The 26,343-nt window shown below is 41.6% G+C and overlaps 1 protein-coding gene across 2 annotated transcripts in view; it reads right to left on the reverse strand.

The window, feature by feature from the left end:
• The window catches only part of Pcsk2 (proprotein convertase subtilisin/kexin type 2), a 231,502-nt gene extending 206,237 nt beyond the window's left edge, over window positions 1–25,265 (reverse strand). For both annotated transcript variants that reach the window (XM_035446952.1, XM_027421639.2), the window contains exon 1: window positions 25,092–25,265. In XM_035446952.1, the coding sequence (XP_035302843.1) occupies window positions 25,092–25,265 (174 nt within the window). The remainder of the gene's footprint in view (window positions 1–25,091) is intronic.
• Window positions 25,266–26,343: the final 1,078 nt, after the last annotated feature.

Below are 26,343 nucleotides of genomic sequence, written 5' to 3' on the forward strand. Positions count from 1 at the left end.
GTAGGCTCATGGGGGTGATGGGAGAAGCTGGGCATCATCATTTAGGAAGTGTGGCTCTCCAACATCACCAATGGGTGACAAAGTTAATGGGGGAAATACAACAATAGGCAAATAAAAGGTTCATAGAAAAGACTGCCTTAACCAAGTGAGCTAAGTGAATTGCCCGTGATGAGATGCTGTAGTCACATGCCTGGGTGTACACAGGAGGGACATACTATGCCTTGTGTAAAGCTCTAGTGACAAACATATGATGTGTACTCTATCAGGTGGAAATGTCAGACAAATCCATAACTGGCCAAGAGTCTTTGAAGTCATGTTTATGAAAGACCAAGAACTTTTCAAAATTGAAGGAGACAAAGAAGACAGGGCAGTTAAATATGTACATTATAGATCCTGGGTTAGAGTCTGCATCAGAGAAAAGGACATTTGTGGGGCCATTGGAAGATTTTGTGAAGATCTTAATGATTAGTACCAATGCTTCCCTGCTGTTTTTTTCTAATTGTACTATGATTATGTAAGATGTCATCTTAGGGAAGGCTGGATTAAAGGCAGGACTAAGGGAACAAATTCTCCATGCTATTATTTATTACCTGTCTTTTAAAAGAATTCTGGTAAACATAAGTAGTGTCAAAATTTCCATTTCAACCACTTTAACATACAGACTAGTGCTATTAGGTACATTTCACTGTGTACCCATTGTCAACCTCCTACTGTCAGAACCAGTTCACTACCTCCAAATAAAACTCTCAGCCAAGTGTGGTGGTACTAGCCTGTATTCCCAGCAGCCTGAGAGCCCAAAGCAGCAGTAGTGAGGCCAACCTAGGCTATAGTGTGAGACCCTACTGCAAAGAAGAAGCCAATACAGCTAAAGGTGGCACTCAGTGACAGACCACTTGACTAACATGTGTGAGGCTTTGGGTTGGATAACCAGTACCTCTAACACACACCCTCAGAGGAAACAGTGCTCCACACTGTGCCAATCCCCGAAATATGAACTAAAACATTAAAACCAATCTGTAACTGTGTGATGGTCAATATCATTTATCACCGTGGTAGAATCAGGATCAATGGGGAGATGGGCACTTAGGCAAGCTTGTGGGAGATGACCTCATGCCCTGGGTGGATGTAAGAAGAAGACAGTCTTGGCTCTGGGTAGCGCTGTTCTATGTTGAGAGGACCCTAGAGTGCATAAAACCAAGGGCAAGTGGAAAATACCATGCATTCACCATTTTCTGCTCCTTGACAACAACAATGTGATGTGACCAATTGCCTCAAGCTCCTACTGCCTCGAAACTCCACTGCCCTAATGAACTATACCCCTGAAGACTGAGTCATAAAAAAATCCTTTCTTCCCTAAGTTGCTTTTGCTAGAGTATTTTAACACAGCAACAGGCAAGGAAACTATTACAACCCATTAAGCATCCCCCCTTCTCCTCTCAGGCTCTCAACTTTCTACTTTCTGTCTCTGTGGTATCTCTTGTCAGTGGAAGCATACAACACTTGACCTTTCATTTCTGGCTTATTTCACTTAAGCATGATGTCCTCAAGGCTCTTATGTGCTGAGCATGTGTCAGAGTTCTTCCCTTTTAACATGGAGCAATAACTCACTCTGTTAACTCATATTCTACATTTTGTTTTCCATTCAAGCATCAGCAGGCACTTGGTGGCTTCTCATATTGGCTGTTGCAAAAAGCACAGCCATAAATATGAGTACACCTGTGTATGAGCAACCTTTAAAAATCTAAGAGCATTTCTAAATTGTAAGATATATATAATATATATATATATATATATATATATATATATATATATGTGTGTGTGTGTGTGTGTGTGTGTGTGTGTGTGTGTGTGTGTGTGTGTGTGAATGTCTTGAGGGAGGGTCACAGGCCCTACCACTTCTGAGTGTCATATACTGAGGTCACTTTCCATGGCTGTGTTACTGAGCTAGTGGAGTTATATATACCCTCTGGTATATATACTTCATTTTTGAAGGAACAGACACTGGAAGCTAGGCAGACAGCCCAGTTTGGTAAAATGCTTGCTGTGAAAGGGAGAGAGCATGAATTGAGGTCCACAGTACCTCCATAAAAGCCAAGAGCAGTGTTGTGTGCTTGTAACTCTAGTGCTAGGGGATAGAGAAAGCAGAATCATTTGGGTTTGCCCATCAGACAGCCTAGCTGAACCAGTGAGCTCCAAAGTCAGTGAAAGATCCTGTCTCAAAAAATCAGCTGGGGAGCAACAGAGGAAGACACTGGAGTTACAGCCCCTATGCATATAGTAATAGGTGTGCACTCATATGTAACACACACACACACACACACACACACACACACACACAAACACACGCTGTGTTTTTGGTGCTATCACGTTATTCTCTTAAGGTAAAATGTACATGGTTCCTGAAGGAAGGAGAAATGAGTGGGAGGAGGTTTAATAGCCAGCTATCAGGTTGCAGACTCAGGCTGCGTAGCAGGATTCCAACGCTGTTAACTCAGACTTGCAGAGAGCTGAAATTCTCAGTAAGTCACAAATTTTTATGGATACCAGGAAGGCTTCCCAATGCCTCTTGTTTTTGTTTCATTTTCCACCCATGTATGGTTCTAAGCTGAAGCACTTATTTGAACCCACGTACTTGCTTCTCCCAGCACCTGGGAAGCCCAGATGAAAAGACACGGCATTCTTTTGCAGCTTGTATGGGTCTTCTTGAGGCCAGGGTTCCCTGTGTTAGTGCATTGGTGCTCCAAAAAGGCTGTGTTCACAACCTCCACCCTGGATGTTGTGTTTTTGCGCATCTACTTCTTAGGAGTAATGCTGTCATGGATTGTGGGATCCAGCACTCCTCGAGTGAAAGCCTACCTTCTGACCAGAAGCTGCTTTTCCTGGCTGCTTCCTTGCATTTGCCTACCTTGCTCACTTTCATGACCTTCAGCTGGGCTTCCCTGGGAGTCTTTCTCCATCTGAATATTATTAGAACTTTGCCCTTGAGAAGCTTCTGTCAACATGTTTTAGGAATAAAACTGGGAGATGAAACAATACTGCCAGGATTGCACAGTGCTTGGCAATTATTATTTGGGGGCTTGCATATACAAAACAGGGATGGGACCAGCATTTTCATGACATTTCCCAGAGACCACATTAGATTTTCTTTAATTGTACATGATGGGAAGGCAAGCCATAGCCCCCTTAGAATGAGCGAGAAAGAAAGGGTGGAAGTCATCTTCCTAGCACCCACCCACTGACTATCTATGCTATGTCATCTATACTATCTGTCTATCTGCATGTCTTATAACAATCCATCATTAACACTTACTATCATCTATTATCTGCCAATCATCTATATATCTATCATTTACCTACTATCTATAGTTTATCTACTTACTTAGGTATAATCTGTCATCTATCTATCATCATGATAACTTACCTTTCCAATTTTATATTTTTGAAGAGTGACATCAGGATAAATTAAATATTAAGATATCAAAACCAGTCTTAAAGGCACAGAACAGCAGAAAACATAGATGTGGTAAAGGAAGAAGGGGTATAAATTAAAAGGTTATTACATTTTAGAAGATGAGAGCTGGCATGCCATACAGCTTTGAAAGCTCTACCGCCTTTCTCATTGACACAGACCAACCTAACAACGTTCCCTTTTGAGAAACACAAAATGTCACATGCAAATAAGAGACCCAGGTAAGAAGATACAAATCAAATATTACCTGCTTGTGAAAATTGACATTAGGTATAATATTTCAGTTGATTTAATTGTCCTGTGCTCAGTTATCTATATTATTTCCTGCAGTGCCATTTGTGTGCTTTAGGAAGTTGACATGTACAACAAAATACTTTTATTATGAAAAAATAAAAGCAAGTGGAGTCCGTAGGATCTCAGCACCAGCTCTTCACAGAGATCCAGGGAATAAGCTTACATTTTCTCACCTCAGCTGCTGTCTTGCAGGGGAGAACGGTTGCAGTTTGGGAGAATACTGTGATGGTTGGTAGGTCTGGGAGGCCAAAGCTGCCTAGATAAGAAAAAGATCTGCTGTGCCTGGGAAGAACTGAGTGCAGTCGGGCCAGGGGAGGAAGGGGATGCCAAAGCAGCAAAGATGCAGTGCACAGAGGGGTAAGGAGCTAGGAGGTAAGAGGCTGGGCCGAAGGAGCCAATGGTATCATTTCCAAAAGTCCTTTGCAATTCTCATAGCCCAGGGGTGACTGATGACTTCCCAGGGCTGCATACTTTAATTCTGTTTGCACCCTTGATACCATCAGAAAAATGCCTTGAGTGCAAAGTGAGGGCCAGTGCAGTCAGGGTAGTGGTCAAGTTTCATGGTTGAGCCACCATTCTGGAGAATGTGGATTGTGGATGTGGGGCAGGGATGTGATTTGCTAATGGGGAAGTTTTGTGGAAGCTGGATTCAGAAATGTAATGAAGATCTAGCCCCAGAGTTTGTGTGAATATTGGGGAAAGCCTAGGGCTTTTACAGGAATATAATGGGTGTCTGTGTGGATGTTATTTAGATCCCAAGGGCCCAGGTTTCTAGTTTGCCCCTGGCTTATACAGTTAAGAAAAGTGAAGTCCAGACAATTGCCAGTTTGTGTCACAACAAAACTTTCTGCTGTGGCAGAGCTGGGCAAAGCCTCATGGTGGCAGAGGGAATTTAAGGGAGTTCATGTTCATAGAGGGAGATAGCAGAGTGTTGGTTTTGAGTCAGTCCACACATTTTTAAAATAATTTAAAATTTTAAATATAATTTAATGCTTAAAATGCATTTGCATAAATATGCTCTTAAGAGAACTGCACATTTTGTGTATGTATATATAATGCATACACAATATACAACACATATTTTCTATTATGTTTTCAGACAAGGTCTTACTCAGTCATCCAGGCTGTCCCAGAATTTATGATCCTTCTACCTCAGCTTCTTGAATACTTGGAATTCCATGTGTGTGCTGCCATACTCAGTTTTATATATTTATTTATTTATTTATTTAGTGGAATAATATATGAGTATCTTGTAGATGGTGTGTATGTCTCCTAAGAACAAACATCATGTTAAGATCAGAATATTAATACTGAAACCAGGCATAGTGGTAATTCTAGCACTCATCAAGTTGAGGCAGAAAGATTGTCATGACTTTGCGGTCAGGCTTGGTTGCATAGTAGGACTTCATCTTGCCACTCCTCCAAATAAAAAAAGAAAAATTTATTACTAATATTTTAAAATGTATAGACATCATCAACACATTTCCAATTGTATTAATAATATTTGTTACAAAGTTTAAAAAATTGAAACTAAATTTCAGACCAGAATCACTTCATAGAGTTACTGTTTTTTTCCCCCCTAAGGAGTTACTTAGCTTGTCTGTGTTTTATTGCTTTCTCAGTTTTGAAGAGGCCTGGTAATTATTTTATATTGCTCCTCAGTGGGGGTTTGTCTGTAATGGTTTATGAGTAAACTCATGCAAAGAATTTTAGCGTTGGTATTAGTATGCTTCTCAATGCAGTGTAGTCTTTTAAGTGTGGTGACCACAAGATCACAAAAGTAGTTAGGAGCACACTTGCCTAACAGTGAACTTGCAAACTGAGTACAACATACACCTGTGGGCATGAATTGTGCTTCTTGCTGAGTTATTTCTGGACATCTATATACAAAGGTCTACGTAACTAACAAACAACATATTTCAGTGGACTCCAATTGCTATAATTATCCAAACAGAAAACAAGTCATTAGGAGTGAAATTCAAAACAAGTTAGTCTACATATTTTTAAATTTTTTCTTTTAATTTAGGAAGGGAGCATGGCTGGGCAATGAAAAAGAAAATGGGGGTGGTGGTGAAGAAATGAATATTTTGAGTGCATCCAATGATGATAGAACTACAGAAGGATATAGTAATTGAAACCTCTCAACACGAGGACATTCCCCTCTCAGCAGAGTGGCATATGGATACACATAAAATCATATGCTGTCTCATAAAACTCAATCAATGAGAAGCAGCATGAGATAATTTCATACAGAAGGCAAGCACACCACATTATTTAGATGAATAAAGTAAATACAATTTTGCTAGAGGAGCGAAGGCTCGACAGCTTCTTTAAACAGATGTCTTTCATACAATAAAGCAGCCTTATTATGTATGGTGTCTCTAGCTCTTGTGTCAACATGATACCAGTGGAAGCAGGCTATCGTAGCTTTGAGTAAGTAGCTACTGTAGAAAACAGCATTCAGCTGCATCCTGGTAGGATGTTACATAAGGTTAGTGTGGTCTAAGAAGGTTTTTTTGCATATAGAACTTGAGACTGAGTACTAAGAGTTTTTACTTCCCAATTCATATAGCTGGTGTTTTAAAAAGCTAAATGGATTGACTTATATGCCACCCGATAGCCCTCATCCAGCAGCTGGTAGGAAGTTGAAGCAGACAACCACAATTAATCATCGAACTGAACTGGAATCCAATTGCAGACAAGTGAAGAGCAAAGGGGTCCAGACCAGGCTGGTGAAACCTACATAAACAGCTGACCTGAACATCGGGGAACTCTTGCTCCCTAGACTGAGAGCTGGGATACCAGCATGGGACTGATCCAGACCCCAGGAACATGGGTTTCAGTGAGGAAACCTTGGAAATCTATGGGATCTTCTGTAGTAGTTCAGTAATTTTTCTAGCATAGGTGTGGACTTTGGGAGCCCATTCCACATAGAGGAATACTCCCTGAGCCAAGACACATGGGGGTGGGCCTAGTCCCTATCCCAAAGGATATGGTAGACTCTGATGACACCCTATGGAAGGCCTCACCATCCAAGGGGAGCAGAAAGGATATGTGATAGGTAGGGTTTTAGTTGGTGGGGCGTGGTAGGGGAGGATGGGAGGGAGAAGGGAACTGGGATTGTCATGTAAAACAATCTTGTTTCTAATTCAAATAAAAAAAATCTGGAAAAAGACAAAAAAAGAAATGTTAATAGGATATATAAAAAAAGGAACAAGAAGTTTACTATTAGCATGAAATGAAATCAGTTGTCTCAATTTCATGTTTGTTTGGTCAACTATTATTTATACCCAAAACAATGTATTTAACATAAAAGGCTTTCTTTTCCACATAAATTTGGAAAACAAAACAAAACAAAAAAGCTAAATGAACACATCAGATTAGGTGAATTTACCAACCTACCAAAGAACTGACAATAAACTTCACATATAAAGTGGAATCTATCTTCATCCAGTTTGCAGAATCTATTACTTTAAGTGTTCCTCAGCGCCACAGGGCTTAACAAAGACTTGTTAACAAAATAATAATTAATATTCTTCAAAAATTAGCAGATTTGCTATGGTTAATGTTTAAGGAACTTGAAAGTAATAGAAAGTCATTGGTTCAATTCTTGGAACACATGACACTTGCTAATCTTGACCACTTCTGGACCACAGCTAAACGTTTGTTCTCCATGAATGTCAGTCTGTGAGTCTAAGAACCACACTTCCCTCTAACAAGGAATTTAGCAAGATAAAACAGCTGAGTTGTTCTTTGTTTTAATACTGAGTACACAGCCTGCATGGGATTCAAACTATGATTTATACCTAAGAACTTAACATGGACCTATCAAGTCTAGGCAGGCAGTGACACAGGTAGAGGTTATCTCACTAAAGCCCCACTCACTAGCCTTTCTTTCCATCCATCTAGCATCCAGAAAGAAAACCTAGAACAAACACCTTTTCTCTGGTGTATCAGGGAACCTTCTGCCTCTAGGGTAGGCTGGTATCTCATTGATGCTCTTTGGTTCCCCTGTTCTTTAAAAAATTTGTCTTCCACATGAAAGCCTGTCTTGTAAAATGTACTTACAGTATATTGTTCCTAGCTGAATTAAACTTTATAGATATAACTGGCTGCTTCCAACAGTCATTCATTGAGACTGGAGGATAGCAATTAAGCAAAGCATTAGCATCATTGATGTCATTGGCCAGTGGCAATGGGATGAAAGATACATAACCTGAGTTCTCAGTAACATCATCTACTAAAAGAAAAGTGTTGTCTACTGCTGAGATGTGACTGATTCCATGGGACAATGGAACATCCAGAGATCTAGCCCCTCCTCCCTTTCTCCTTTAGCTCATCAATCATCCTAGGATTTCCTGTATATGGCCACTCTGTTAAACTTTCTAAGTATCCTTTAATGCCTCCCTCTAGCTGTGAAATGCAAACTCTTCAGCTTATAGTGCGAAACTTCTCTTGAGTTGGCCACTTCTTTGACTTCATCTCCCAGTCTCTTATCATCTAGTCAGAACAACTACTTGTGGTCTCTAAGACCCCTGATACTTTCTTATACACCCTGTATCCTCATCTATAAATTTCCTTTCATTTGAATCTGTGCAAATTACAGACCCCAACAAAACTCACATGATCTTGACATTGCCTGCTCCATCAAGTCTTCCATTCTTTTGACAATAATTGCCTCACATGCAAGGAAACTTGCCAGGGTTCTACTTGCTTAGAAAAAAACCCTTGTCTTTGGAATTCCTTAAATTCAGGGTCTATATGTTATCTAACTTTATGTCCCCTCTGTAACAGATGATGTTGATGTCCTGCCTGTATTCCTTTAGCCAGTAATGGAGTTGTCCTGAAAACAGCACATATACATTCCAAAGCTTTCCATGGACCTCTACCTTGTGGGTGTTCTCTTGAGTTCATGATTCATCCACATGGGGCTGGCAGAAGGGCTAGAGACTTGATGTTTTTTAAGAGCAACCCCCAACCAAGGAGAAATGGTGCTGCTGGTTGAATTTTGAAACTTTCTCACCATTTAATGGGATAATCAGAGACATAATGATCATTAGAGGATCCTATAGGAGAATACCATGGTAATTATCCTCATTTTGTTTATATCTCCCTAAATCCATTCTCAGAGTTCGTCTTCTGCCACACTGATTCTGAAATTGACTATGTAGTTTCTTTGGCCAATGAAACTTAGTAACTGACATAAGCAAAGGCTCAAAAATGTATACTGGGACTTGATCTTTTCTCCCATTTTTTAAAGAACCTTTATTTATACCCAAGAGATTGAAACATGGCTTTTTTATTGTTTCAAAGTCCATGTTTCTGTGGGCTATATCATATCTTCTTATGGGATGTAGTTAGTACACACTCATCACATGAACTGAAATTCTACTCTTCTTTCTGGTGTGACTATGACCCTTGTTTACTTTGTTGCTAACTTAATTCAAACCTTCAATAACGGTTCTATGGTTCTTTCCTTTTTTTCCAGTTAACTGTCTGGGGTGATTTATTCCTAGCTTCCACTGTTGACTTCAAATTAGGGCTCATTATAAACCTCCCTGAAGATGCAGTCATCCAAGGTACCTTTCTGCTGGTACCTAACATTCTTCTTAATCCTCTCATTTCTCTTCATTTTCTCCTTCCTGTTCATCCTGTCTTTCCTCTTCATGCCATCCTTCCACCCCATCCTTCCCCTTCACCATATCCTTCCTCTTTATCCCAGCCTTCCTCTAATGCTTTCTCTTCATGCTATCCCCCCTCTCACCACAAAGTGCTGCTCTCAGACTTTAAAAGATCACAGGTGATTTGTTTCCCACCTTTGCTCCATGTTTTTGGGCTCTGCCAGGTCTTTTTGGGTCTCCTCAACTAGTCTTGTCTGATGGTACATGGATATGTAGTCATCAGAAATAAACTAGAGTTGATTTTTGGATGTCAACCATCTTCTTGTGTTTGAACTTTTATCACAGTGAAAGATAATGACTGCTATCTGGCGAAGCTCAGTTTTTCTTACAGAAGCCAAGAACATGCTAAAAAGAAAGATAGTATTTGTGGATTGCCTCATCTAGTTCTGTCACTAGGTTCTTAATTAACTAACAAGTCACAGGATGTTAGGCTATTAAGAACAATCAATCAACTGGAAACCATTTAACACAGGCAAAAGCAGCGTCATCAGATTACCATTTCTCGTATGCCTAGTTCTCTTTTTATATTTTCTGTGAATGAGTGTGTGTATGTGTGTGTGCACACATGGTTGGCTTGCTTATGTTTGCATGTGTGGAGGACAGGGGTCAGCTTCAACTATCTTCTATCACTCTCTACTTTTTGAGACAGAGTCTCTCACTAAACTTAGAATCCACGAAGTCAGCTAGACTGCCCACCGCTGAGCCCAGGAACTATCTGTCTCTGTTTTCCAGGACTCCAGTTACAGGCAAGCACAGCTTCTTTTTTGCATAGTTGTGGGATCTGAACTCAGTCCTCATGCTTGGGCAGTAAATGCTTTTCCCACTTAGCTTTCTTTACTGCAGAATCTCATGACATACCTGTGTGTTCCACAGACAACATCACATGGTGATCCTAAGATTTTAGGTTTGTCTCCTCATTTATTTTGATATTTATGGCGTGCTTACTGAATACACAGCACTGTGTTAGTTACCAGGGTGGTTTGAATGAGAATGTTCCCCATAGGCTCATATGTTTAAGTATTTGGTCTCCAGTTGGTAGAACTGTTTGGGAAGGATTAGGAGGTGTGGCTTGTTGAAGGAGGTGTGTAACTGGAGGCAGGCTTTGAGAGTATAAAAACTTACACCATTTCCAGTTGCTGTTTTTGTTTGTTTGTTTGTTTTGTGCTTATAATAAAGGATGTCAGCATCCTGTCCCAGGCACCATACTTCCCTGCCATAATACTGAACTCTTATCTCCCCAGAACTGTAAGTTCAAATAAACCCTTCTTTTTATAATTTGTTTTGGGTCATGATATTTTAACACAGCAACAAAAAAAAATACTTAATACAATCAATGAGCATGTACTCAGAGAATTATGCTGTGCTCAGATTCCTGTGCTATGTTTTACCAAAGGCAAATCCAAAGGCTGTTGATGGAATCCATGAATCTATGAGCAGCTTTATTTATAAATCTAGAATTCATTAACATTTCAGGAGTAAAATCACAAAACGAAGGTTGGGAGGGCCTGAAGTGAACTAGTACAATCAGCTCAATGATTGAGATGGCAGATATCCTTTAAGGCCAGTCACTCACAGGAATGTCACTTTGTCTAGTTTGTTATTTCCTTCATCCTGAAAAGCTATTTCAGTGGTCCCAAAGCACAGCTGATAAGCAACAGGACGCACTGTTCTCTGAAAGTTGTCCTGGCTACTTTTCTACCACTGTAATGAAACACCATGACCAAGGTAACTTAGAAAATAAAGTGTTTAATTGGGCTTACGGTTTCAGAGATTAGAGTCCGTGATGGTGGAGTAAAAGCACGGTGGCAAAAACAGCTGAGAGCTCACATCTGAGTCCATAAGCAGGAGTTGGAGAGCACTGGGGATGATGAAAGTCTTGAAACTTCAAAGCATGCCCCTTCAAGTGATATACTTCCTCCATAAGGACACACCTCTTTATCCTTCACAAGGAGTTCCACTTGGGACTAAATATTCAAACATATGAGTCTATAGGGGTCATTGCTTATACACAAGTACTCAATTACACAACTCTTGAACTAGACATGGTATCTCATGCCTTGAATCTCAGAAGGTTAAAGCAGGAAGGTTATCATGAGTTTGAGGTCACTCTGAGAGGTACATAGTGAGTTAGCCAGCCTGGGCTATAGAGGGAACTCATTTTAAAAACAAAGCAAAACAAAACAAAAACAACAAAGGAAACAAAACAAAAAATCCAAACAGAAACAAACAAATGAGAAACTTCAGCAAAATAAACCAGCAAACAACAAATAAAACAACATAAATGTCATATTTAATCTCCTTTTTTCCATGTGTAAAATGAAGTGCAAAACCATTACTTTTCTAAAAATCTCTTCCTTCTCCGACAGGCTGTAATTCTATAATTGCAGTTATTATTTGTGAAAATGTGAATGACTCTGGATAAACCAGTTAGGATAATACGGATTCAATTAGTGAGGAATGTCATAATATTTTGGTGGAGTAGCAATCTGCCAGTGGTGTGACAAGTGTTTGGAAATCATTGTTCATAAGAGTCATTCTAATCATATCCAACCACACTGCTTTCTCCCTCCCTTCACCACCATACTTCTGGAAGGAATCATGGCATTTGGCACCCACATTTGTTTGCCCATTCACAGATGACCTTCCTTGTGAAGGCTCCTGCTCAGAGGCCTGTGGGCCTTACAGTTTAGTGCATACCAACCTCTTTATCTTTACATTCTACTCTGAGAACATGCCAGTCCCAGATCAGAGAAACCACCAACCATCAATTAGTGTGTAAGTGAAAATGTCGTATAAATACCTCCATAGGCAGGACAACATTGAGGTCCATTGCGTATCAGAGAGCTTTAGTTATCCCCAGTGTCAATACTTAATTTTTCCCCCATATCCAATCTGAATGTTTCTTTAGAAAGTAATTCTATGGTGTTATTTATAAGTCTTTCTCCCCAATTATCCACCACATCCCAGCACTGCCCACAAATCATTGTAAGTCTTCCCCAGGTCTCTCCCCAATTCCCATCAATAGTGCCCAAAATTTTGTTTCCCTTTAAGCCTCATCATCTCTTCCTTTACTCTAAAGGTTGACTTTGATTTCCTGCCCTTTGAAATAATGATGATTTCTTAGTGGATGTTTGTATGGTCACCTTTCTTGTCACTGTGCCAAAGTACGTGACAGAAGCAGCCTAATGGAGGAAGGGCTCATTTTGGCTCATGGTTTCAGGAAACATAGCCCATTTGCAGCAGGGAAGTCTCTGCAATGGTAGGAGCATGAGGCAGCTGGTCTTCACATCAGAGTCAATCAGGAATCAGAGAATAGAAGCAAGTATGGGTTAAAATCCTCAAAGACCCATTCAGTGGTTTATATCCACTATCTGGGCACCATTCCCCAAGGATTCCACAGCCTCTCAGAACAGTGTTATCATCTAGGGACCGAGTGTTCAAAACACAAGTATGTGGGGACATCACATATCCAAACCATAGCAATACCATTACCATGTCTCTCTCTGTATATTTGAACATGCTTTAATCACAGACTTTATTTGTGAGTGTGTGTGTGTGTGTGTGTGTGTGTGTGTGTGTGTGTGTGTGTATGTGTAACGATCTCCTCCATTTTACTATTAATTCCTAAGTTTGGAATTGTAGGGAAACAGAAGTATGTCAATGGCTCACTTAATGGTCGTCAATTAACAATTAAAACTTAACTGTCCATTTCCCCCCCTTTAATCCTTTAATCTTAAATTGAAGACAACTCCCTTTTTATTCTTATTCTGTCCTCTTTGTTTTTCAGTAAAACTGAAAAATTTAATGAGAATGAACAGTTGGGGCTTGAAGAAGTCTGGCATAATGATTTGTAGTGGAATTAGAAGTGAATTTCAGATGGAATAACTATGAGAGATACTATGCATTATGGTTTTATGTAGAATAGAAAATTTAACAATTATATGTGACATTATACAGAAATGTCATATCTAACTAACACTGATCAGTATAAGCAGTAAGGCAAGGGGGAATCCTAGTTTTTTCCATTTTTCAAATCACTGAGTGTTTACTCATTACAATTTGAAATATGCAATTAAATAATTAAACAGATATTTACATATTCTCTCTTCAACATGTAATGAGAAACTCATAAATCTTACATATGATATTTTTCTTAAACTCAGAGAAATTTATTACAAAACATCTTTTATATAGCAAATTTATTTGAAGCATAATAATTTTAGTTTTCTCCAGCTTGGTACTGGCATAAAAACAGACATATGGAGCAGTGGAATGGAGTTGAAGACCCTGATATTAACTAACACAGCTAGGAACACATGAGTTTTAACAAAGAAGCCAAAACTGTACAATGGAAAAAAAGAAAACATCTTCAATGAAGGGTGCTGGCATAACTAGATGTCAACATGCAGAAGATTGCAAATAGACCCTTATCTATCACCATGCACAAAACTCAAGTCCAAGTGGATCAAAGACCTCAACATAAATCCACTTACATTGAATCTGATAGAAGAGAAAATAGGAAGTAGCTTGGAACGCATTGGCACAGGAGACCACTTCCTAAAAATAACACCAGTAGCACAGACACTGACAGCAACAATCAATAAATGAAACCCCCTGAAACTGAAAAGATTCTGTAAGGCAAAAGACACAGTAAATAAGACAAAATGGCAGCCTACAGAATGGAAAAAGATCTTCACCAACCTCACATCTGACAGAGTGCTGATCTCCAAAATATGTTAAGAACTCAAGAAACTAGACATCAAAATACCAAATAATCTTATTAAAAATGGGTTACATATCTAAACAGAGAATTCTCAACAGAAGAATCTCAAATGGCTGAAAGACATTTAAAGAACAGCTCAATATCCTTAGTCATCTGGGAAATACAAATTAAAATGACTCTGAGATACCATCTTACACCTGTCAATGTGGCTAAGATCAAAAGCACTGATGACAGTCTATGTTGGAGAGGATATGGAGTCTAAGGTACACTCCTCCAGTGCAGGTGAGATTGGAATCTTGTACAGCCCCTTTGGAAACCAGTATGGTTGTTTCGAAGAAAATTGGAAATCAATCTACCTCAAGACCCAGCAATGCCACTTATGGGCATATACCCAAAGGATGCTCAATCACACCACAAGGACACTGGCTCACCTATATTCATCACAGCTTTATTAATAATAGCCAGAACCTGGGAACAACCTAGATGCCCCTCAACTGAAGAATGGATAAAGAAAATGTAGTATTACTCAGTTGTGAAAAACAATGACATCTTGAAATTTGCAACTAAATGGATGGAACTAGAAAAAAATCATCATGAGTGAGGTAACCCAGACCCAGAGAGACAAACATGGTGTGGACTCACTCTTAAGTGGATAGTAGCTATAAAGCAAAGGATAACCAGACCCAAATCCACAGCACCAGAGAAGCTAGGTAACAAGGAGGAAACTAAGAGGGACATATGGAGCACACTGGGAAGGGGAAATAGATGAGATCTCCTGGGTAAACCTGGAATGCGGAGGAGGTAAAGGGGAGGGGATGGAGGATGAGGACATGTGGGAATTGGATGGTCAAGTTGGGGAAGGGATAGAGTGGGAAAGCTATGAAAGAAATATCTTGATAGAGGGAGCCATTATAGGTTTAGGGAGAAACCTGTTGCTAAGGAAATTCCCAGGAATCCACAAGGATGACTCCAGCTAAGACTTGTAGCAATAGTGGAGAGGGTGCCTGAACTGGCCTTCTCTGTAATCAGACTGGTGACTATCCCAACTGTCATCACAGAGCCTCCTTCCAGTAACTGATAGAAACAGATGCAGAGATTCACAGCCAGGTACCAGGTCGAGCTCCTAGAGTCCAGTCAAAGAGAGGGAAGAGGGATTATGTGGGCAAAGTGGCCGGGCAGGGGGAAGGGGAGGTGTCAAAAGCATGATGGGAAACTCACAGACTCGTCAGAGCTCACTGACTCTGAACCTATAGCTAGGGAATCTGCATGGGACCAAACTAGGCCCTCTGCATGTGGGCAACAGTTGTATAGCTTAGTTTGTTTCTGGGACACCTGGCAGTGGGACCAGGATCTATCCCTGGTGCATGGGATGGCTTTTTAGAGGCCATTCCTTATGGTGGGATGCCTTTCTCAGCCTTGATGCAGGGGGAGGGGTCTTAGTTCTGCCTTAACTTAATATGCCAAGCTTTGTTGACTCTCCATGGAAGGCCTTACTCTTTCTGAGGAGTGGATGCGGGTGCTAAGGGGAAAGGGAGGAGGGGAGGGAGGGGGAACTTCGGTTAATATGTAAAATGAATAAACAATTAAAAAGATATTGTCTTAAAGTAAATGTGTATGAAATGAAAATGTATAATCATTTGTTTCATTTTATTACTGTATACATTAACTGTGTATACTCTATTTCACATAATTGCCATTTCTTAAACCCAATTGTACCTAATGTGATATCTTTTGTTTAAGAATTAGTTTCATTGATCATAACATACTTTTTAAATAAAGCTTAATAAGTAAGAAATAAAAATAATGATTTTAGTTTCCTCATACTCTCCTCTTTTGTTAAAGTCTCTAATGATTAACTCAGATAGTTTAAAACTTTAGTGCAGTATGTCTGATGTGATTCCACTTTAGTAAGTGGGTTGTTCATCTCTCTTTTCTCTCTGCATACTTATATATACATACCTGCATTGAAATGATGGCGATGGTCATCTCAGAGTCACGAGACCTGAGATATTTTTGTTATTAAATGCTCTTTATAGTGCTTTTTTAAAAAAAAACCTGAGGCATTTAAAGATAATAAAATTAGGAAAACAAATGGATGTTTATGGAATTTAATTTTAAAGTTATAAATGAAGAGAGACCTGGATTTTGCCCTTTTCTTTCTGTCCTTGTCAATGTACCATCAATATCTTGTGAAGCTCTGAGTTCTGTCTCACTCTGTGTCATTATTTCACACACAATGTAAGGGATTGTTTTATCTGGCTACACACACCAGAAGATCTCAGCATATCATATGCTCCAAAACATTGTAGTCAAATTAGCTTTGAGACAAAGACAATCTGCAAAGTCAGTGCATTTTTTTTATATTAGTTTTACCTGCTCATATACAACAGGGTAGCAACATTAACTCAGTTGTGTTTTCTTGACTCCTTAGTCAAATATAACTCCTGTTCTTAACTATCACATTATTTATATTGCAAATGAAAATGAAAATGTTCAAGTTCAGTAAAGGTTTTTTTTTTTTTTTCAAATGATGGATCTGAATGCAAATGTGAGATGAAACAGGGGAAAATTTTACTTCTTTTTGGTAAAGCCTGTCTTCTTTGAGATGTTATAGCTGAATGTATAATTATAGCAAACTCAGCTGTAGCCTCAGTCACTTCCATATTGAACATGATCTATAGCTGTAAGATGCCCTAAACTGGATCTAGAGTCCAAGTTTCATTCACTTAAGAAGCACCATCCTCTCTCTTTTTGTATTTTATCATGCTTTAATCACATACTTTATTTTTTCTGTGCAAAAATCTCCTCCATTTCAGTACTGTTAATTCCTAAGTTGGGAATTGTAGGGAAACAGAAGTGTGTCAATGGCTCACTTGGTGGTTGTCAATTGCTTTTACTTCCTGGCTGAACTTTTTCTTACAGAGAAAAAGATCCTACAGGGGCAGTTTTTGGAATCACAATTCTTCCAGAACATTTTTTTTTGTTGGTCAAATTATCATCTTGTTGTCCAAGAGTTTCATCACCAAAGAAGTACATATTAAGCATCTATTATGAGTAGCTTTATTGGCTGCAGTAGGCAGATGGAGCTTTGAATGAATTTTATGTTCTTCCTAGAGAAAACAAATAAAAAATTTTTAGAGAGTTCACTGACAGCATGAGATAACATAGGAGCTCTCAAAGGTATTGGAAGATTATTTTTGTTGTGATTTGTCTTGGTTTAGTTATAGGTTATAGACTGACTTTAGCAACATAAAAAGGGAATATTTATTGATAACATATTAGCTTGGGTAATGCTGCCTATTCTAAAGATAAAGCCACAAGTCTCAGTGCCCCACTATACTAGCTTATTTCTCACCCATGCAAAGTCTTCCAGGTCAGCAATCAGAAATCAGAACTCCTTTCATTTTGTGTTTACGTTACTTCCATGATTTGGCTTTCAAAGTTGGTCTTCTCAACATCATTCAGCCTCAGAAGAAAAGGAACATGAAGAATCATTTGGTATGGATTTTTCTTTTAGTGCCTTGGGCATGGGCCAAGAACATATTATTTATTTTTGCTTACACGAGAAATGTTACACAGTCACAGTTGTATATAACACAGGCTGAGACATGTGTATTAAAAGCATCTCAAGTTGGATGATTAAGATTTCAGCTGCTCCTACAGATGACTTTCTGGAGATGGGCTCTCCAGTGGCTTGGATTAGCTTAGTGGAAATGTTTCTCTTCTCTAAGGCAGCTAGTCAGTCAAAATCTAAGGAAGACAGAATGCCCAGCTGCAACAATTATCATGGTCTATAATGAACCAACTTCATGGAAATCTAGGATCCGGGTCATTTCAGGGACTGTTACTAAGCCACAGATGAATTGTTATTGGACTGGGGTCTATTACTTCCCTGATCTATTACAAGTCAACATGTGACTGCTTCCTTATGTAAAAGGGTGTTACTAGGCCACTGTCTGATCATTGCCACTACCAACAAAAGATATCTCATTCTATGAACCCGGCACTGTAATTAGCTCCCCCACACATTTGCTTTTTGTAATATAATATTTTTACTTAAAAATTTTAAGAATATTATAAATGTATACAATGAATGAAATATGATCATATCTACTCCTTACTTCCCCTCTTACAAGTCTCTGCATGTCCCCTGCAAGTCCCCTCTTATCATCATGGCTTTTTGTTTGTTTATGATAGCTCTCTTAGATCCAGTTAGAACTGTTCATATGTGCATGTGTATGGGGCCATCCATTGGCAAATAGGAAACATACCAGAGGCTGCATCTTCAAAAAAACAGTGATTCTCTCAATCCCAGCAACTATCCACTGCCAATAGTTCCCTAATAAGGAACAGAGGTCTGGAGATCATCTACCTTGCCTATGATGAATTTTGGGCTAGCTTGATCTTTCATAGGTCTTGTACAAGTAAACGTAATCATTATGAGTCCATGACTGTGACAGCATTTCAGAGCACTTCCTCCCATCATTTGTCTCTCACATTTTCCCTACCTCCTTTTCCATGATATTCCCTGAGCCTTGGTGAGGGTAGGGTTAAAGTAGATGTCCCATTTCAGGCTGAACACTCACTCTCTTATTCCCAGCACTCTGGCCAGTTATGAGCAAATGTTGAATAAAAGAGTATCCAAACAGTTGACCTGAACAAGGGAGAGCACATCGACCCCAGATGCTGTCCGGGAGGCCAGTACAAGACTGATCCAGACCCCTGAACATGGATGTCAATAAGGAGGCCTCTGCACTCCAGGGAGCCTCTGGTGGTCGATTAGTATTTTCCCCTGGTGCAAGAAGGGTCTTTGAGAGCCCATCCCATATGAAGGGTTACACTCTGTCCCTGGATACATGGGGAAGGGCCCAGGACCAGCATAGGAATACTTGGTGGACTTTGCAGAGCCCCTGTTGAGGGCCCTACCCTGCCTGGGGAGTGGTGGGTGGATGGGGTGGGGGGTAGACTGGGGGTGGGGGAGGAGGGAGGGGTGAGGAGAGGGAGAGGGGGAAGGGACTTGAAATAAGCTTGTTCCCTAAGTAGAACTAATAAAAAATAGTAAAAAAAAAAAGAGTATCCAAAACAAAGCATACTGTGAAGCATTTTACTCTAGCTACTCATCAGACAAGGTGGCAACGAAAATCGGAAGGTAGCATGACCACACCCTACTAGAATGGCTAAGAGCAAAGAGGTGTGAAATATCAGAAGTGGGTGACTGTGTGGAATAACTGTTGGTGGATACATAAAAATGTCATAATTGCTTTGAGAGACCTTGTGGCTGCTTGTCTGTGGTAGGCAGAATTTTGAGAGGTTTCTCAAGACTTCTGTTTCCCAGTGTTGATGCCCTTTAGAATCTTCTCCCTCAAATAAGGCAATGTGGGGTGGGACTGTAAATTGAATAATTTTACTTCTGTAATTAGATTACAAAGCATTGGCAGTAATAATCAGACAAATTTAGGCAACCAAATCTTTTTTTTTTTTTTTTTAGAATAAAAATCAGAGCAGAAATTATGCTGGTGGGCCTGACCTAATCAGGTTGACCTAAGAAAGGGACAGGGCCTTTGCCAGAGGAATATATTTGAATGGTGACAGCATGTGAAGGTCTGCGGAAGGAGGCTGTCTGTGAGTTGGTGAAGGTAGCCTCTAGGAGATGAACCTTGCTCACAGCAGCCAGGGAGGAAATGGAGATTGCAGGTCTGCATTCATGAGGAACAGAACACTTCTGAAACTCTGGGTGCACCTGAAAGCAGTTTATTCATTATCATGCTTCTAGATGAGGACACTGCTGGCTGATGTTTTGATTTTATCTCTTGAGGATTTTATAGCAAAGGCCTCCACTAAAACCTACCAGATTCAATGCAGTTCTACAGGCTGCAAATTGTGGTGATTTGCCACATAGTATTCTAGTTTGCTGTCTGCTGCTGTGATGAACATCATGACCAAAAGCAACTCAGGGAATGAAACGGTTAATTCTTCCTACAATTCCAGGACACATCCCATCCCTGAAGAAAGTTAAGGAAGCAACTCAATCAGGAACTGGAGTAAAACTCATTGAGAAACCTCGTGCTCCCACTTGGCATGCTTTCTTATACAGCTTCATAACACCTTCGACCATGGGCTGGGCCCTGTCACATCAATCAACAATCAAGACAATTCCCCAGACACTTGGCCATAGGTCAATTGATTTAGGCAGATCCCTCATTTGAGACTCACTCTTCCCAGGTAAAAGTCAAGTTGCCAATAAAAACTCACCAGGACACATAGCAATAAAAAAAATACTACTTTCTAACCCCAAACGTATGCATGACTCATGGAATACATTCTAGTAATTTCCAACAGAAAGGCACATGCACATGTACTGTTGTCAAATACATGTACTGTTGCCTATTAGTATCTCCTGGGAGCTGGTGTTAGCATTTCTAGTGTTTACCTAAATCTCAAATACTTGATCCCTTATATAAAATTGTGTATGATTTGCATGTAGTCAACACATATACTTCTGCAAGTACTATAAATTATTTCTACTTACTTATAGCATCTAATGCAGTATATAAATGCTATGTAAATAGTAAACAAATTAGGGAAGCATAACCAGGTAAGAAACATCTGTTCAGTACAGATGTACCTTTGGTTTCAAAACATTTTCCACCGATTTCTGGTTGAGTCTGCAGATATGAAGCCACCTGCCTATGGAGTGCCAGCTGGACTTGGTATCCCCCAAAGCAATGTTTATATTTCCTAAACTCAGAAGTACCCAATGAAGCAATAGGGGGCCTTAGGGTTTCTGCTAGTAATTCTCTCTTGACTTCAGTGCACATGACACAAATGTGTTCATTTTGTGAAAATATTAAATTATGTTCTCTCATAAGTTAAATTACACACCCATAAAGTACAATGACCTAAATTTTATTTTTATTACCTTCCAGCACCATTATTAGTAGATTGCTTTTAGAACTGAAAAATATTCTTACACACATAAAAATAGTCATGCAATGTCTCCTGGGCAATCACCCCAGGGTCAGTCCTCCATGGGTAAAAACCCAAACATATTTCAATAAAAACAAAAGTGCCTAACAATGTTTAAATGTTAACTCTTAAAAAAACTAACTCCTTCCTTATTTTGCACAACATTCTCCCACCCAAAATCAGCTGAAACTGTTTGATATGGAATGTTGTTACTTAGATAACTAATTTTTATTTTCCATTTCAGAAAAATCAAAAAAACATTGTTCTGAGAAGTGAAGGCGTTATTTGAAATGACTTTTGTCACTACCTAGTTCTTCAGACATAGCATCTCAGATGGACATGTTTTGCGGTGAGGACCAGGTCAAAATGAAACAGAGAGAAACTAGACATGCATTATACTCCATTTACTGGAGGAAACATAAGTATTTGCTAATGGTCTTCTAGTGATGAAATCATTAAATCACGAACAAAACCTTTCCTAGGATTTCATGCCCAGCACAGCATGTGACATCAGGGGTAGGAAAGGGCAGACTGTCAAAGTTTTTCTCTTCTGGAGAAATGTACAGATGTGCATAGTAGTCAATGACACATGCTCACATATCAATGCCAAACAAATGGTTATTATAGCAAAGTTAAAAAGTAAGGAAAGGGAAGGGAAATTTTTTCATATTTTCAAAATGGTACCTCCAAAGCACTGTTCTTGACAGTCAGGGATGAGTTCCTGGAGGCAGCTTCTAGTCAAGTGAAATTGAATTTATATTTGGGTTATCCTTTTGTCAACATTGTGCAGTTACTTAACACCTTAGAGCTTTGAATTTCATCTGAGAACTAGGGTTGATTCTGATGTCTCTATTCCTTTTGTGAGGTTAGGAGGAAATAACCTGTAACAAGAAGGCTACCCCCACCACCTGCATTGTTGCCCCTTTCTATGTATGAATAATCAACTCCTGAGACTCTTTAATATCAACAGTGAGCAGGAGACAGTTGGGAGGCTGCTAAAGCTCAGAGCAATCACAGAGAAAGATGTCTTGGGGTTTAGGATGCAAAACAGATGACAAAAGTTGGGACAAATACAGAATAGTACAAGGAGACCAAGAGAGAACAGAACCTGGGGAAAGAATAATAAACCAGGCTACTAAGTTCTCTAAGGGCTGTGGAGTACCGCAGTGTGCTGGTTAAGGTGAGGAAGTCAAGAATACAGACATGTCAGCTCTGAATACTTAACTGCCCAGTGGAAAAACAAACCTGCTTTGCTTTCACTTATTTATATGAGTGACTGAGGACAGGATAGGGGCTACCAGCTGCCCCTGCCTTGTGGACTGTGGACATTTGGAGAGGGAAAGCTCTTTATGGCTGTAGCATCTGGCAAGATTTAGGTCCAGGTCTTGACAGATCAACAGTATGTGGATCCAAGGAAGGAAAAGAGGACTTGTTGAAGGCAGGGGCTGCACTATGAAGCTTCTTCAGGCAAAGGAACCTTGTCATCCACTGATTAGCTCTTGAATATGCATCAGAGCAGAAGTCTCAGGGTTTGGTTAGGAGGTACTTTCTGAGAGGATAGGGAAAGATAATGAAAGAGACAGTAAAATGAAAGCCTGTTCTTCACAGATGGGAGTTTAAGCTTTTCATTGCAATACAAAAATCAGTGGACTCCTCTCCAAGAATGGGGAGAAATAGTCAATCCCCAAGTGCATGTGTCCTTTGGTTCAAAGTCTACCCAATACTTTGCCTAGTGTCAATTTCACCATCACAACCGTTAAATTCTCCTTGAGGTATTTATTCACGTCAGAAAAAATTAACCATATCAAAAAACTGAAGAGATGAGCTATTATCAGATTCAGCTATTCCTACCTTTGATTACGTTTTTAGTATCAGATCCTAAGGATGTATTTTTTAAAGGGGAAGAAAAGGAGATAGAAAACCATTGAAGCAGGGTCTGCCTTCCTTGTGAGAGGGGGCTGACACAGAAGATACCCACAGATAGGGTTGCATGGGCACTGATGAATTAAGGATCTTGCTGCCTCGTCCCTTCCTAGCATACCCCAGGCCCACAAATCCTCTTGACACCCAGCAAAGGTTTTCTAACAACAGAAGCATCTTGCAGTTGTTGAGAATATTAAGTGAGAATGTATGGAAGAGGGTTGTAGAGAGAGCTCACATACAGTTTCCAGGATCTACATGGAACAGTACACAACCTTCTGTAATTCTAGCTCGGGCGGTGGGGGGGGGTCTGATGCCTCTGGCCTCTGCTAGCCTGCATATACACATTCTCCCCCCTCTGTGTGTCTCTCTCTCTCACTCACACAATTGATAATAAAACAAATATTTTTTTTCAAAAAGGAAAGAATGCAAGGACATATGAAAGTTCTCACTGTCAGCTATCAACTAACTATAATCACTCATATCCAATGGCGCTAGGACCCTGGGTCTTGCCAGTTTTGGCGAGGTGGGGGGTGAGGTGAAGAGGGTCCACTTGTTCCAGGGTTGGATGTCATTGGAAACAGCCCTAGTTAAGGAGGCCAGCGAAATGCTCCATCAGCAGGAATCTGGTCTCCCTTGTTCCACCCACACTTCTCTGGAGCAACTAGTTCTCTGTGTGTGAGACCCGCCCGCGCGCCACCCGCAGACCTGTGCCTCCTCCAGGACCTCTGGGAAACTCGCTGCCAAACCCAGCTGTGGTGAAAAAACGCGCCGCTGCGCTGGTAAGTGGAGGCGGGAGAGCCCTGCGCTCCTGAAGGAGTCTTCGTGGTGGCTGAGAGCACGGTGAGAGGCATAGATCCGGACAGAGGAGACCAGCCTGTGCTGCCCTTCCAAGAAGAGAGCCCACTGCTTTCTCACTCCTGTTTCCTTGTGGAGACCAGGAGGGAGGGGATGGGGCCTAAAACCCCACTGGCGTCCTCCCTGTCCACGGGTACCAAGCTGCATCCTTTGACCTTCCACTCCCCTCCCTCTGGCTTCTCACAACCCCACTCCCCTCCCCCCCCGCAGCAGTGCCAGGTCCCCTAAGGACACTCCAGATCTTGGACACAGATATTTTGCAGGAAGAACAAGTGGGTCACACATGTCCCCCGCCAAGAGTATTCTTTTCCTCCGTTTCCCCTAGGACGAGTACCCTAACTTCTCCCGAAGTGGCCAGCGGCACCCGAAACTCCAACAGTTCAACTCGGACAACTTGGAATGGGGATCCCCGTGCTCCCCGGGGAAAGCCATGCTGGCTGCCCACATTATCAGGAGAGGACACCTCGACTTCTCCGTGGGGAATCCCCCTCAGAATCCATCTCTCTTGGCGGTGTGGTGTCCCGCAACAGCGAATTAAGAACTCTACAAACAGGAGAGAGCTTTGGGGGTGGGAGGTCGTGGGAGGGGGCCAGAGCGCAGAAGTTCCGCACGGGTTTTGGAGAACCCCATCCATGTTTCTAAGTCAGAAAACTCTTGTCCGCGGAAAAAAAAAAGCAGGGACCGAAGTCGTTGGGAGGGAAGTCCTCTAGGCGTGGGTCGGAAAACTGGGGTGAACTGCAACGCTCAATCTTCGAGCCACGTCGGTGGGAAACTATTCTTCCTCCAGGGTGTGGGGGCGGGGAGACTTCCCTGGCAAAGCAGTAGACGTCAAGCCCAGCTGCTTTGGACTCTATCCCTCTGTCCCCAGGCAGCCTGGAGAACTTGGTACCTCGGACAGCAGCCCGGGCGCACAGCATCCTTTGCAAGGTGCGGTCCTATTTTCCCCTCACCAAGTCAAACACTAACAAATTATTTCGCTGACCTTTCTAATACAGATGAAGGACATTTTAATTACATAACCCACGAAAGATCACCGGAGGCAATGTCGTGTTTGAGAGCCGAAGGCAGAATAGCTGCATAGCATGAAAAAAAGACAGAAAACTTGCAAATCTGCAACGAGATTGCACAAGGCTGTCCGTCCTCTGGAAACAACATTTGAAATGCATGGGAGAAATCTTACCTTTCGGACTCCAAAGCCGTGTTCTGCTGCAACTTGGCGAGCCTCTTCCTCTCCGTCTTTATGCAACTCCACAAGAAAATGATTCGTGAAGACGGGTCTCTCGGCAGACGCAAAAACCATGACACAGAAGAGGAGCCCTGCCGCCTTCCACTGGGATCCACAACCGCCCTCCATCCTTCTTTGGGAGTGAAAAGTGGGGCTGCGAGGCGCGCAGGCGGGTGGAGCAGGGGACGAGGAGGGAAGATACAAATAAAAAATAGGTATGTAGTTTTTGTTTCTGTTTTTCTTTTTAAAAATCTTTGTATAGCAAAAGAGGCAAAAGAATAGCTTGGCAAACAGCAAATCTGTGCGCTGTCCACCAGCAGCTGGCTGCCAGAGAAGCCGTGGAGTCGCGCAGCCGGGCTGGCTGGCAGGGGTGCGAATGTGCGGAGCTATGTGTACCCGAGAGAAAGAGCTAGTGTATGTCTGTGCTTGATGCTAAATCTGCATTTTCAGCTCCTCCTAGGCTCCAATTCCACAGGGCTGGAGGCGAGCGCCAGCCCCAGTGACGCGCGCCCGCCAGCGGCCAATGGAGACTAGAGGAACGGCGGGCCCCGCCCCGGGCCGCCCCGAGCCCGCCCCCGCCCGCCCCAGCCCTCCCCCGCCCAGCTGGCTGCCTGGGTCCCCGGGGGCGCCGCTTGCCCGCGCCCCCGCCAGCCCAGAGCGCCTTTGCTCCGCCCGGCCGCTGCGCGCCTAGGAAAATCCCCCCGCTGCCACCCGCTGCCGGCGCCCGGTGATGTCATTGTTTGTGGAAATCTGCACAGCTCCGGGAAGGGAATTACGGTGCGTGCGGCTGTCAGAAGCCCCGAGGGGAGCGAGGGCCCCGGCCGCTCCCTGTTGCTCTTCCTTACTAGTCTTCAGCTACAAAACAACTCTCTAATCTCTTTCCTCTTCTTTCTTCCCTTCTCCTCTCTTATCTCTTCTCACTTCTTTCTCCCCTCCTTTCCCCTCCCACCTTTCTCCCTTTCTCCCAATAACAAAGCGAATTTGATCCTTCCCGCCCCCTCCACTTTGGGCAAATCCTAGGCTGGAAAGAGCATCCTTCCAGGGGTGACTCATTGGAGCGGGAAGGCGCATTTTTCCCGGTTCTTTTCCCCATGCTCCAAGCAGGTCAGCAACTAAACATCTGGCGGTCCAGCGGGAGTCCGGGATGCCCGCCCCCACCCCCGCAACCTGTGATGGCTAATAGAAGAGACTCTTCCAGAGTCAGCGA

Source organism: Cricetulus griseus, chromosome 6 (assembly GCF_003668045.3).
Source record: "Cricetulus griseus strain 17A/GY chromosome 6, alternate assembly CriGri-PICRH-1.0, whole genome shotgun sequence".
NCBI lineage: Eukaryota > Metazoa > Chordata > Mammalia > Rodentia > Cricetidae > Cricetulus > Cricetulus griseus.